The sequence below is a fragment of the Protopterus annectens genome, chromosome 6.part0 (genome assembly GCF_019279795.1).
Source record: "Protopterus annectens isolate FY-2018-M chromosome 6.part0, PAN1.0, whole genome shotgun sequence".
Taxonomy (NCBI): domain Eukaryota; kingdom Metazoa; phylum Chordata; order Ceratodontiformes; family Protopteridae; genus Protopterus; species Protopterus annectens.
The window spans coordinates 259,310,218-259,325,905 of NC_056737.1; the positions used below are offsets into that span (position 1 = coordinate 259,310,218).

The window sequence follows — 15,688 nt, forward strand, 5'->3', positions numbered from 1 at the left end:
CTTAATCCGCACGTGATGAACCTTTCTCCTACCTTTGACTCAGAATGTGCAGCCTTTCAGCCATGATATTTACTTTCAAACCATCTAGCTTAACATCTATAATAATTCCAGAAAACACTTCTCTCTGTCTATCACAGTTACCCATATGATCTATGGTCTGCCTGCTCTTATTTATAGGGAACTGTATTTGGCTTTCACAAGGATTGCCTTTCTGTCAAGACTAACCCATGCTTTCCCTTGAAAGACGTCCTAGCACTGTTCCCAAAAAAGTCCATTATTTCTTTGTTTTCTTTATATGGTAAAATCCATGTGAAAAGAGTCCATCTTACACGTAAATGTGCTCCAGCAGCATACAATCTACCTGAAGAGAGTGCATGAGTTCAGGAAGGAAGACTAGTTTGTCTTCATTGCTCTGGGTGAGGTGCTACTTGCAGTGGCTAAACAAATCATGCCACGATGGTTTGCAAATTGAATTATCTTTTATATTGTCTTTTACTACCAAATTGCTAATTCCCATGAGAAAATGTTATTGTAGAAGACCTCTGGGTGCTTCTAGCTTCTTTTTTAGAATGTATACACTGTGGATATTTTTGTCAACCCATTTGATAAATGGTTCATGAGACATTACTAGGCCATGGCATATACAGTTTTACAATTGCAGTGATGTCTATCAGGTTGTACTCACTCATTGCACAAAGATAGCTCTCATATACCTTCACACATACTGTATACTACTCAGCAAGGTCACTGTAGAACTGCTTCATCTGATATTACAAATGACAAGCCAGTTTTGCAAGGGCTGACAGAGGAGTAGACTTTGACATGTCATGTCTTGACCCTAAAAATCCTTGGATCACAGCCTTTCCCTATACAAGGGAAAGCTGTTTCTCCAACAGCAACCTTGCTGTCAGACAGGATGATGTTGCACAGCTTTTTTGGTATCTGGTGCATTAAGACCAGTAAAGCCCAACCCCACTAGCTGTAGGCATGACATATTTTGCCCCAGTAATAACTTAGACAAGTATAAATAAAAAGTCATTCACATCCAGAAACAATGTAAATGAAATACTGCTATATCCTTGATGGTTTACTTGTATATATCCCATGGGCCTCCACTAGAGAAGTTTCAAAGTATTTCACAGTGAAGACCCTAGCTTTGCTAGGTCTTTTTGTAGTTTTTACCACATGATTTGTCTATGTGACCTTTTTACTCTTTAGTTTGGATGTTATTTTGGCTATTTTGCAGTCACCCTAATGTTATGTAAACAGGCTTGCTTTTAAGCTCTGTATTTCTAAAGTTTAACCAAGCAATCAACTTATGCTGTACTGATGAGCTCAGAACAATGGCAAAACATGGAATGTCTAGAACTATGGGGGTTTGCTTTATTGGCCTGAATGCACAAGAAAAGACATAAAAAAGTGAAAGTTAAAAGTCTTTGGCATTTGGGAGCCATGTGGCTGAAATGCTGGTATGTCCATAAAGGGTTATTTGCATGTACTCCATGGACCACCGCTACAGGAGGTTTAAGGTTTTGCAGTTATCCAAAGGCAATGAGGTATCAAACACAGCTCAGGTACTCAAAATTTCTTAAATAAAAACAAAAACATTCAACCACATGTGCTAGGGAGGTTTAAATCTGTTTTATATAATGTATATATATATATATATATATATATATACATATATATATATATATATATATATATATATATTATATATACAAGCATTTATTTCTTATGTCATTAGATTAATTAAATAATGATTTATGAATAATATATAAGAAGCAGCTGAAATGCATGTAGTTAAGTCTGAAGAAGCGTCTGTGTTAGACATGAAAGCGCTTACTGTGGTTGAGTGATTTTGTTTTTAATACATTTTGAATACCTGAGCCATGTTTGATAACTCATTGCCTTTGGATAACTGCATTCTTTGTTTTTGGACTGAGGTACTTAATTCTCCGGCCAGTGTTTGTACAGAGGTTTAAGGTTTTGCACAATGAAGACTCTAGCTTTGCCTGGTCTTTCTTAAGTGTACGTGATTTTATCCTGCTTCTAATACATTTTGTAGAATCTCTGATACAAAATAGTTTTCCAACGATGCATAAAAGCAGAAAAGTGTTCAAAATAGCCTACATGATACTGAACCTAAACATGAAAAGAACTCTTCATTGGCAATATTGGTGTGAAAAGAATTGATACAGTGAATTCTAAAAAATATTTGAAGAACTGAGACAATTCTTTATATCAGAGTTTCAGAAAGGAGTACTGAAAAGAACAAGCACAGTAATGAATTTAAACTAGAAACAGGTACAGAGTGGAATGATTTGTCTTCAGATATTTTTGATGAATTGGGGTATTAAGATTCTGAAAAGAAACCTAGGCTCACTTTAAAATATGCATGATGTGCAGCCATCACATAAAAACTGTTATTGTACGCATAAAATAAAAGTACAAGATCCTTTTTAATACTTGAAGTTAACTTTCCAAACAATTCTAATTATTTGCCTTATGATAATGTAAGAGTGGTACAATAAACCTACACTTTGAAAAGAAAGATGGCATACATACAGAAGGTCTATATTACTATATCGAACTGTAAAAATGTTGAACACTCACATGAGCGAAAACGGACAAGAACAAACTTGCTATTGTGGGGGGCTGTGCCCCTCACACCCCCCACTAAATATATATTCTAACTCCGAGGTCACACTACAGTGAGGAAAGGGCAAATATTCCAATCCTCACTGTACCGCGACCCCCAAAAAACAAGTTAATTTGCGTCCATTTTCGCTCATGTGAGCGTTCAACATTTTTACCATTCGATATGGTAATATAGATCCCATACAGAAACATTTGCTAAATCTTACATACATCTAAAATATTTTGCACAGCCATTGTAGTGATATCCTGTACAGATGTTTTTTGTTTTACAGTCTTAGAAAGTCTGCTAGTAAAATAGCTTTAGCAAATAAAGTTTAATGCAGTGTTAGGAATTCATGCTGTAAGTAACATAACAAAGTCTAAAACAAATGTCCTCAGGTGTGATAAAGAGAAAACTGAAGACAAAAGAATGGATGAATAGCATGGTTACTCTTACAAAACTATGCACAATTTGTTTTTGTATTGATCTGCAAAATCTGAACAGAGTAGTTGAAACAGATCATTATCCATTGATTAGACTATAAGATGTTCTGTGAGCTGTGTTAAATGATAATGTATTTACAAAGGTAGATGAAAGAGCCAAATTCTGTACATTAAATATACCATTAGCAATAATTTAACAAATAAATAAATTAACAATGTACAGAATCCTTAGATTTCCATTTGGTATTTTATCAGCAGTAAAAGTATTCCAAAGAGTTGTTGCACAAGTAATTGATGCTTAGAGAGTGTTGAAAGCATAACTGATGATATATTCGGAGATAAAGAAAAGCTTAATAAGTCAAAACACTGATACAACTGTTAAATAGATTGCAACAGCTTCATTTCAAGTTAAAAGGGTACATTTAAAATAAGAGTGATAACTCTGAAATTCACAGGTCATATTCCAATATCAGATGGCTGAAAAAAAGATCCTGAAAAAAATGAGCTGCTCTGCAAATGCCAAAGTAAGAAGACAGACATGTATTATAGGGACTTCTAGGAATGATGCAGTGTTTCTGAAAGTTTGTACTTAGGATCCCTGCAATAACTATACCTCTGAGAAAGCTGTTAAAACAAAACAAAGACTGGAATGCAGCACTGAAAAGAGCAAGAAGTTTGAAATGATAAAAAAAAAATAATAACATATGGTATCACATTAGAATACTATGACATGAATAAGCCAGCTGTTTTGTAAATAGATGCATAACAGTCAAAATGTTAAAGCTTTTATCCTACAGGAGAATAGGCCAGGTACCTATAGGTGAAAAACAATTACAGATGCATAACTAAGATATACTCAGATAGAAAAGAATAACTATTAGCAGCAGGGTATGATTGTGAGACATGCTGACCTTATTTCTGGTAAAGATGTTCAGGTAAAAATGGACTACAAACCCTTGTAAAATACATTCAAATAAGTATTTGTACAAGGCAGCATCAAGATTGCAGAAAATGTTACTTCATCTGTAGAAATATGATCTGAAAGTGAAGTACAGACCAGGCAAGGATCTACATATAACAGATGCACTGAGCACAGCATATTTTCCAGAGGAAAAATAAAGAACTGTTAGAAGATAATGTAGATTACATGGGAAAAATGCAATTACCAGTGTCAAAAGAAGTAAAATATTTTCATTAGTGTACTGATACTGACTTAGGACCAAAACTACAGAAAAATGTTGCAATGAAAGAATGGCCTGAACAAAAATCATCAGTTAGCAAAGACATTCACTCTTATTTTAATTTCATGGAGGAAATAAGGCATGTCTATGGCTTGATGATGAGAGATGGCAAAATAATAGTTTCCATTCAGCTGGGAAGACAGATACTTGGGAAGACACATGAGTCAGATCTGGAAGCCCAAAGAAAGAAAAAGAGATACAATATATTGGCAAGGAATGTCAGCTCAGGCAGTAAAATGTTATCCTGTCTGTACTGCATACAACAACAATCAAAGGGAACAGATAACAACTTGCCCAGTTTCAGACTGTCTGTGGAGCTAAGTTGGTACAGATTTGTTGCAGTTTAGGGAAGACACGTATCTCATACATGTGGACTGTTACTCCAAGTACTTTCTGAAATAATCAGGTTGACAGGTACAAGTGCAATTACAATTAATGCACTGAAGTCAGTATTCACAAGAAATGGGGATATCAGATATGCTCCTGTCTGATAGGACTCTATAGTGCAGAAATTAGGAATTCAGAAGACGTTTCCATGAGTAGGAACTAAAACATGCAATGTCCATTCCAGATTATTCTCAGTCCAACAGATGAGTAGAGAGAACTATCAAAACACTGAAATTATTAATAAGAAAGAGCTGTAGCAAAAGCTAAGGGAATTGTCCCATTGCTGTTCTGGAATAAAGAAATACTCTGCAAATGTGGAATCTCTCATTAACTTAATTTCTGATGATCAGAAGGTTGAAAATCACATTACTTACTTCAGCTACTTTGCTGATGCCAGAGAAAAGGAAAATAAAATGTTGGAATGAAATCAGCAGAGATAAAAATATTGCTATGACAGAAAATGCAGAAGACTACTGACCTTACAAGTTGGAGATATAAGTAACAACAACTAAAAAGTCATAAGTAGGTCCACAACCTGAAGCTGAGCAGTTGGCAGAATAGCTGAACCAACATCCTTTGCAGTTCTTGTTGAAGAGGGAAACTGTATAAAAGAAATCACAGAGATTTGTATAATACAAGCACATCAAAACTGAAATTCCAGAAAGATGAGCTACCAGAAATATGATGAGTCCTGTTGCATAAAATAAAACTGTGGAAGCTGTCATAGGCAACAGATTTGTGAAATTGTCTCTGAATGAAATTGCAATATGGTAAGAACGGTCTCAAAAGGAAGACCAGATGCTCACTTTAGACAGTTGTCTCACATTCTTTATATATGTCAGACTATTAAAGAAACAGCATAAATACATGGACTATTCCTGAGTTAGAAAAAAGGATTCTCAGTTTAGAAGAGTGAATTTTTAAAATGTATTTTTTTCAAAAATGTACACTAGCCCAAGTTGCCCATAAATGCATAGTGTTATCAATGTTCAGTCAGTGTAATCTAATGTAATGTGTACTCCTAATATCTATATCTATATCTATATCTATATCTATATCTATATCTATAGCTATTTCTAGTTAGCTAGCTATAGTTTTTTTTTTAAACAGAGATGTAGAATATAGAACATCATGTCATATGGTACACAGAAGTTCCAAAGAATTTGTGTTTCAGTATAGATGTCATGAAGTTTAGATCAGAGCTAATAGCTCTGTGTGCTGAATATTAAGCTTCTGGACATGACGTCTGGGCTTGGGTCCATTGCAACATTCAAATAGACTTAACAAATCATGGATAACCTTCCATTAATAAATTTGCAAATTCTCATTCTTATGTAAATGAGAAAAATACACCCAACACCCACATGTGAATAAACAGGGACACTTGTTTTTTGGAATACATAAACAAAAAACAGCCTTAAATGTGAACAAATATAAACATACACACACTAAAGGAGATCACATACGCTTGTATGAACTAATGCAAATGTAGAAGCACTCAGCTATAAACACAAATGCAAGCTCAAAAGAATACACATAAATGTGTACTTGTGCCAGAACATGTACTTTTATGAGCAAGAAAAGCATACATTTGAACCAGCACACAAATGTGTTTACTAACACATACCTTTCAGCTGTACAGATTTTTGCAGAATGTCCAGATTTTTCCTCATATTTTTGGTCCATTTCTTACAAAATTGTGGTTTTCCAGCAAATCTTTGGCAAATCACCAAAGACTAAAGTCAGAAAATAATGACAGAAACTTGAATTTCAGACTTAAGCCCTTCAGAAAATTCATGCTAATGCAAAACCTGTTACTCTATCAACTTTCTAAGTTTATAAGAGCAATATTTAAAAACTGTCCCTATTTTTTGGTCCATTATTTATGGCTTTGTCCAGATTTCTTGCTCTAAGAAGTTGAGAGGTATGGCGTACATCCATACACGAACACCTATAAACATACAATAAATATGCACTCATTTCTGAACAAACATAAAAGTAATCCTTGCCACTCAAGAGTTGACCCAGTAGTCAGGGACTTGGGGACACACATAGACAGTCATCTAGCCTTTGACCATCGTGTCTACAATAGTGAGAAAATCATTCTATGTCAGGCAATTTATAAACAAAGGTATGGCATTTAGGTTCAAGGAGGTCATTGTTCCACTGTATTCAACATTCATCAGACCAAACGCTGAGTACAATGCCCCCTATGGTATGTACCTAACTAGGCATGTCCAACAATTGTAATGACCACAAAGGTTCCTCACTAAAAGAATACAGGGCATAGTAACATTTTCTATGCAAACCACCTCAAGGCCCTATTCCAGTATTCTGTCTCCTACAGGCTTTTGACAGGAGATCTATGCCTGTCATACAAGGCATTGTCAGACCCCACCCCGATAGACCTCCTGCATATCTGCAAAACAAACAGCAGCAAAATTACCAATTCTAAAGACTTAAACTTTGCCTGTGATATAAATAGGATCTGCTGGTAAGACCAGTATGTATCCCAGAGATTACCCCTTCTCTGGAGCAGTGTCTCTATCCATGTGAAGCAGCATTCCTCCCTTACTCAATTCAAGTGTAACTTGTACAACTGGATGGGAATCAGGAAATTCATCCCTAGTTTGGCACCTTTATCTCTAATGGACACAGGCAGCCTGTAAATGTTTCATCTCCCTTGCCCCTGCTTGTAAATGCCTTATTTTCCAAGCCTCTGCTTACACTTATCAAGGGCATCAGAACTTGTAAGAGATTTGTGATGCATGGCTAGTCTTAAAAAGGCCCTTGTGGTCATTAGCCTAGTACACACCTAAAAACTAAGGAAAATAAATAAATAAATTGAGAACTTTGGTTATACATATGAATCTCTGTCTATTGTACAGCTGACATTACCATTATAGGATGGTTAACCAAGCAAGTGTTTTGTGGTGATGAATACCTAGGACACACCTCATTTGTTGATATATGAGGGATGAGGGAGAAATATAGGACACAGAGCTTGCTAGATTCGTACCCCCTGCTTGTGTCTTAGAAATGACAGCTCAATGAAAATGGAAAGGTAAATCATCACAGAATTTGGTTACCATCTGTCCCAGCTGCATGACATCACATTCCCACTGAGAAGAGCAACCAGCAGTGCAAGTCACATGACCTTCACAAGACAGCCAAAAGACAGCTGTGGACGTGCAGATTTAAGGAACCAGGCATACACAACTACAGCTCCTCCACCCCAATCATTTAGAAAATACAGAAATAAAACCCCGTTTCAGCCAGGTAATACTCTTTTTAGTTTATGACACCAGGAAAAATAAATTCATGTGTTAATTAACTGGCTCCTATAGTAATAGCAGCTGCTAATTTACCTCCATTCTGGATACTAATGTCCAATCCGTTTGTATAGGTGGGAAACTTTTTGCTCTAGTCCCTTTTCATTTTGCATTCAGAAAGCAACACATTTTTAGTGTTCATTCTATGTAACATGAAACCAGATATGGAAACACCTGTTTGAACTGCTTGGCTTTCCCTTCCTTTCTTAAACTTCACTTGGGAGAGGAGGTCATCATGTGACCTTATCAGAGTAGAGTTGCCAGCTGTTTTCTTTTTCTCACTTTACAAGAAGAAGAAAATGTCGGTCAGTACTGTTTGTAATTCTCTATTAGCGATTTACATGTACAACTTTAATGGAAAGCTCAAATCAGGTAGAAAATAAGACTGAACATGCATCATTAGGAAATTTTGTGGTGTCTAATTTAGCTACATACGTTTTGTAGGTAGTTGCTATGTTTATAGCGCCGTGGGCGTGATTACATTTTTTACCCCAGTTACGTATTTGCTTGTGAAATAGTTGTTGACTATCACAGAGTGCACTGTTTGTTATTTGTGTTAGGACTTCTGAGTTCACCTTTATGATGCTTTTTGCTATGTGTTTTCAGTATTAGCTAATAAAATCATATGCATGTGTACTGATAGAGAGAGAGACAGATAGATAGATAGATAGATAGATAGATAGATAGATAGATAGATAGATAGATAGATATCACATTTTCTCACCAGAGAGAGAGAGAGAAGCTCTCTTTAAAAAGACATGTACACAGTTACAAAATGTTTGATGCATATACTTAATAGGGCCTTATGTTGGTAATTGCCATTGTGGGCCATTTTAAGTGTAGTCAGTTATCTAATTTGGTAATCAAACCTTGTACATTGTGTGTAAGACAAACACCTCAACCATATTGCCAAACCTAAACCCCTATTAATATGTTTGAATGTAATATAGCAACTTCAGAAAACAATTTAAACTTTTTACATATTTTAAATAGCACATTTCAGGTAACAGCAATATTCAAGCCAGTGCCCATAGCACACATTGCATTTCAGTCAGGTAAGAAGAAGAAAATGCAATTGTAACTGCGCTTTAACAGCAAAATTTAAGTTAAAAAATGAGTCACTTATCCTAGAGAGGAGTTGTGGTATTGTATGAGGAAGTCGGGAGTGGCAGAGAAGTATGTAAGAGTGGTACAGGATATGTACAAGGGTAGTGTAACATTGGTGAGGACTGCGGTGGGAGTGACAGATGCGTTTAAGGTGGAGGTGGGATTACATCAAGGATCAGCTCTGAGCCCTTTCTTATTTGCAGTGGTGATGGACAGTTTGACAGATGAGATTAGGCAGGAGGCCCCGTGAACTATGATGTTTGCAGATGACATTGTGATATGTAGTGAGAGTAGGGACCAGGTTGAGGAGACCCTGGAGAGGTGGAGATATGCTTTAGAGAGGAGAGGAATGAAGGTCAGCAGGGCTAAAACAGAATATATGTGTGTAAATGAGAGGGAGGGTAGAGGAATGGTGAGGATACAGGGAGTAGAGTTGGTAAAGGTGAATGAATTTAAGTACTTGGGATCAACAGTTCAGAGTTATGGTGAGTGTGGAAGAGAGGTGAAGAAGAGAGTACAGGCAGGGTGGAATGGGTGGAGAAGAGTGTCAGGAGTGATTTGACAGATGGGTACCAATAAGAGTGAAAGGGAAGGTCTACAAGAGGGTAGTGAGACCAGCTATGTTATATGGGTTGGAGACGGTAGCATTGATGAAAAGGCAGGAGTCAGAGCTGGATGTGACAGAGTTAAAGATGTTAAGATTTGCACTGGGTGTGACTAGGATGGACAGGATTAGGAATCAGTATATTAGAGGGTCAGCTCAGGTTGGACAGTTTGGAGATAAAGCAAGAGAGGCGAGATTGCGTTGGTTTGGACATGTGCTGAGGAGGGATGCTGGGTATATTGGGAAAAGGATGCTAAGGATGGAGCTGCCAGGTAAGAGGAAAAGAGGAAGGCCTAAGATGAGGTTTATGGATGTGGTGAGAGAGGACATGCAGGCGGTTGGTGTGAAAGAGTATGATGCAGAGGACAGGAAAAAATGGAAACAGATGATCCGCTGTGGCGACCCCTAATGGGAACAGCTGAAAGAAGATGATGAATTGCCCATTAACTTAATTTCTGGCAAACAAATTTCACAGCCCAAGTGGTCATGTACTCTGGAATATAACCTGTGGAAGAAAGAGTTACATGAACAGTTAAAACTTTCTGTCTTCTAATGTCTCTGGGTTGGCCTGTCTGGTTAGCATTTGGAACAGTCATGTCAGGTTTCAAGGTACTTTGGGCAGCCTCATAATTTGTCTTTAATGTGGATTCAGAACTTCCGTCTTTATCTCAGATCATACCACTTAATCTCTCAGAGCAAGAAACCTGGATAAAGCCAAAAATATTGGTGGGACAAAGGCCCAAAAAAGGAATAGATTTGAAACATTGCTCCTGTAAACTCATGCAGTTGCTAAAACAACAGGTTTTGCATTATTATGCATTTTCTGGGGGATATGAAGTCTGAAATTCAAATGTGTGCTATTATTTATTCTTATTTAGTGATTTCACTTTTTATGTTGGTATCCAACAATTCCATTGGAGTGGGCAGGGCTGCATAATTATTTAGGCACATTTTATTTTAATTGATTTTTTGCCAATTGTACCTACTTTTTATGAGCCTTTGTCCAGATTTTTGATGTTTCTGGGTTGAGAGGTATGGAACTCTGTGGCCATATTTTGGTCGTCTGCTCTTCAGTTTGCATTTGAAAGTTGGTATCCCACAATTCCAGTGGAGTGGGTGGGGGTTACATAATTATGTATAAAAGTTTTATGTTAATCAGCGTACAGATTTGTACCTCTTTTTCACAGGCCTCTGTCCAGATTTTTGATGTTTCCAGGTTGAGAGGTATGCACAGAACTACTACCTACTTCTGCAGCTATCAAAAATACACAATACCATGTAAAAGTTTTACTTACATTTTTATTTCACTTTAACCAGTAATACAATTTATTTACAAAAGTGTCCTCCCCATTTCTTTCTGCTCTATACAACAAATCTAGACAGCATTACCATTTATTTATTGGGGAAGAGCATAAGAGCCTGTCAACTTCTTTGACATTCACACAGCATTTATGGTCTTGGACTGCAAATCATAGCCTCTCATATCCCAGTAAGCCCACTCTTTCAGAGAATGTGTGAAGTCTGGAATGACTGAGACATGGAAAATGACAAGTACAGTTCTTTCAGCTTCCAGGCAGACCTGTGGGATATGAACATTATGTCAAAATGTAAAAAGTCATTGCATGAGCTGAAAGCAGCTCTGAGGCATTGCTGTTGTCCAAAAGCAGAAAGGTAACTCCAGTTTGTAACAATGAATTTTCAGAAATACATTCTAATATGATAATATACTCTTAAAATATTTTCTTTTTCTGAAAGATGAAAACCACCAGCAAAATAGTTTTCTCATCATCATTCAGCAATGTCATAAAAGTAACATATCCAGATAATGATGGACAGTGCTAGGGGCTGCTGCCAGAACTATATCAGCTGGGTCTAATCTTTTACACAAGTACTGAGATGATCCCTGCAGGATAGATGGCACTGAAAGCTTTTGGCATTCTGGTCACAGCTTCCTCACTATAAGCACAACGATGCTTCAATAATTGATAAGCTCATCCCTTACAGAGTGATCTCAAGAGGAGGAGGAGGTGATGCTAACACAAATGCCAGTTCAGAAACATGTAAAATGACCCTTAAAGATGTACCCCTTCAAAAACATTTATAAAACTACTAAAGGTGGTCTGTTTTGAAGTTTTACTGCAATAGAAATATGCGTCAGAAATGAGTTCAGCACTTTTTTAAGTTCCATGCAAACAAGTGTAGTAGCTTTTTTGTGCCTTGCATCATGTGGCTTGCAGGAGTTCCCATCTCTGGCTGGGTTGGTCTGAAGAGCAAGTACTCATCTGCACTCTTGTAGATTGGCTGTCCAAGCACAGTCCACTGGCAAAGTTCTGAACTAGGGATCCTTTCAACTTCCATTTCTAGAAGAAGAACACAAAACATCAGCAATTAAGAGAAAAAATATTATTTTTCTTTCAAGGGAGGGAGAGAGAGAGAGAGAGAGAGAGAGAGAGAGAGAGAGAGAGAGGCCATTTATTCTGCTGTAAATCAACAATTTGCATTTAAAAAATATCCATACTGCAGGAAACACGTGTTGGTTATTGTGTAATAATCCCTTGCTGGCATTACTTTTGTAAATATGTTGATGTGCATAGCCTTTTTAATATACTTTAAATAATGATATAAGTGTTTTTTGTCCTAGCACCTGGAAGCTGCTATGGTCAGAGCAGTACCCTAAGGCTCTCCCTTTGCTTGTAACTTGTACTGATAGCACCAAACCAATTTAGATATGTGTCCGAATAGCTTTAAGGTAATCAAACCCCCAGGTCGAACTCCTAGCTTAATATAGATCTTAAGAGATTTTTATTTTTCAAAATGATGCAAAGGATTCTCCTGTACAATAAAAAAATGACTCAGTGAATCTTGGTTCTTCTTCAAATGAGATTCTCCTTTATTGTGCGATCTTTTCAGAACCTAACTTCAGAGCTCAACCTGCTGATTTGATTAGCTTAAAGCTATTTGACACGCATTTAAATTAATGATATAAGTGCAGGAGCTAAGAACTGATTTATTTTACATAAGATTTGGTGTTTTCCTTGTTTCCACTACCAGCTTAAGGTGGCTTATCCTTGTTTCCATTGCCAACCTAAATTGGGAAACTAACAACTTTTTCTTTAATGATGGATAGAAGACAGGAAATATTTAACATCATACTTAGCACTTCCCTATGACTGATTAGGAAAGCTTTTCAGTGTGAAGGTAACTTTAAAATAATAAACTAGTGGAAACTGTGTTAGTGATCTATGCTTGAGAACAACTTCTTTTAGAAAGGTATAATTCCATATCAGCATTTCAGTGAGTAATCATAAATGTGTTTTATATATTTATATAGATAGGATGAGTAGAAAGTTGAGCAAAAATAATGTATGAGTATATATATATATATATATATATATATATATATATATATATATATATATATATATAAGATTAAACTAATTCATTATTTAAACATTATAAAATTATTGGCAGAATGTTTAAATTTGCTGTTTTAGAAAGTGTGTTTTCACCAATGGGAAAGAGGCAATTGTTAGTTTGGAGGGACTATGTCATGCAAGTTACAATGAATCCCCATCATGAGCCACATGTCAGTAATATGGAAGAGTTTTATATCATCAATTCAGACATCAGATGACTGGTCACATGATTAGCTCTGTAGAATACAAATGTATGCTTTTATGTGTTTTCCACAGTCTGAAGATTTCCAAGGAGGGATTGAAAGCACTTAACTGTGTGGCTGTAGTAATGTTTTGAGGAATAAAGTGATTTTTTAATTTATTTATACATCCAGTTTATTATTTTTATTTCTATAGTTTTGGATTTTATAAAGATTAGCTATGATCAAATGCTGGGACCTCTCCTGTTTGGCATATACTTTTTTAAAGTAAAAGCCAACACCAAAGGGCTCTGGCTGATTAAGTTTGCAGATGACTGCAAGTTAGGAGCAGTCATTGAATCCCCAATTGACTTAGCCAGCCTACAAGAAGGCTTGTCCAAAATAAATAACTGGTGCTAAAAATCATGGCATGAAACTAAATGCCAAAAATGCATTATTGTATCCTTTGGGAAGTCATCCACCCCAGGGATCTACCACGTTTAAATACACTTCAAAGAGGTGACTCAATTGTTCAGGTATTTGGAAATTATGTGGACAGTAACCTAATGTTTGACTAACATGTGTCCATTGTTTTAAGAAAGTTCTTCTATATTGCACAGCTTATAAACAAAGGGATTGTGTCTAGATCTAAGGATGTCATTGTCCCCTTTACTCAGCCCTCATTAGGCCAGTAATTGATTATAATGCCCTCTTTGGAATGTATCTGTCCAGACACATGCAACAACTGGAATGCCCACAGAGATACTTTACTAAAAGGATAAAATACCTAAACAATGTGTCCTACAGGGACCGACTCAAAGCCCTGTCACTATACTTGGTATCCACAGTTTGCTAACAGGTGGCCTGTGTCTACCGTATAAGGCATCCTCCAACCTAGTGCTGATGGATTTACTGCACATTAGCAAGTCAAATTTCATCAGAAATACCTGGTCTAGGGATGTAAACCTCTTTTGCAACATCAACAGAACAGTTTAGATGGACTGGCATATCTCACAGAGGATATTGTTGCTCTGGAGCAGACTCCCTATCCACATAAAAAAAAGTTCACTCCTGCTCATATTCAAGTACACCTCGGATCTATGGATGAGAAATAGAAAAATTATCTCAGGACTGCCCCCTCTACTTCTAATGGACAGATGCAGATCCTCAATTCTTTATCCCATGCATGGGTCCCCTCAAATTACTTATAGTATGATCCTAGTTATTCTCATTAGGGGCTATATATAATTATCGACCATTGGATGGGTAAGACCAATCTATAACCAAATGGGATAGGTTATTTTGAGCCCAAAAAGGAAACTTGGTTAGGCTTAAAATGGCCTGCAAAAGCAGCTAATCTAGTGCTTACCTATGAACCTATAAAGTGGAAGTGTGGTACTGTCAGTGAATGGCTGGGAATTCTTTTTGTTAGAGAGAGGTTGTTAACACCTACAATTCTGATGAAATGGGATGCTGTTATTCTCTTGTCCTACCAAAATTATATTTTACAGTACTCTGTCTTTTCTAAAATGAAAACTTATGATTTTTTTTCTAAAACAGGATGGTACACTCCCCTTATTTCTGCTGAAATAAGATGGTGCATTCTGTTCCCTTCTTCATAAATTTAAAGGAACATCTCATGTACAGATATGAGACTATGCAGCTTGTGAGCAGCTGCAGAAATGGGACATTGTAGCTTGGCTACTCCTGCAGAAATGGGATGGTACAGATAGGGAAAAGAGTCACAACAGTGGAGAACAGAGGAGATGTCTTGGAGGAAAAGTAATGGATAGATGAAGAAGGGACTAGGTGCTAAAAAGGGAGGGAGGCAGTCTACACAGGCAGTGAGAAGGGTTGCATGTGGCAGATAGAACTGGAGTGGGAACTGCTGCAGATAGGAAAGGTTTTAACATGGAACAGGAATTGAAGGAGATGAGCCACTGTTAGGGACAGAGGAGAGGGTATATGATTGTAAACTCTGCCACAAAGACGATTAAGAGTTTAGGGAAGTGAGAAAGGTGAAACTGGTTCCTGCGAAGTTAAGTCTGTAAGATGTGGAGAAGTGACCAGTGATCATCAATGGAAAGGAGTGGAAGAATGTTGTGGTTCATTTGAGAAGCAATGACCTGTCAGAGAAAAAAGCTGAGATGGTAGCAAGCAAACTTAAGGAGGTCAAATTGAGGTATTAAGGCAGGGGATTGGCGGTACCATTTTCAGAAGTGTCACCTTTACCAGCAGCCAGTATACTGAGGGAAGACATTATTAGGAAATATAATAAGTGGCTATAGCAGTGGACAAGGCAGAAAGACATGGGAGTGATGGAAGAATAAGCAGTAAA

At 36.9% G+C, this 15,688-nt stretch overlaps 1 protein-coding gene across 1 annotated transcript in view; it reads right to left on the reverse strand.

Annotated features, from left to right (window-relative positions):
* Positions 1-11,037: 11,037 nt before the first annotated feature.
* Positions 11,038-15,688, reverse strand: part of GALNT16 (polypeptide N-acetylgalactosaminyltransferase 16) — a 1,415,037-nt gene continuing 1,410,386 nt past the window's right edge. The window contains exon 15 of the mRNA XM_044074007.1: positions 11,038-12,115. Coding sequence (XP_043929942.1) covers positions 11,978-12,115 — 138 coding nt within the window. The 3' untranslated portion in view covers positions 11,038-11,977. The remainder of the gene's footprint in view (positions 12,116-15,688) is intronic.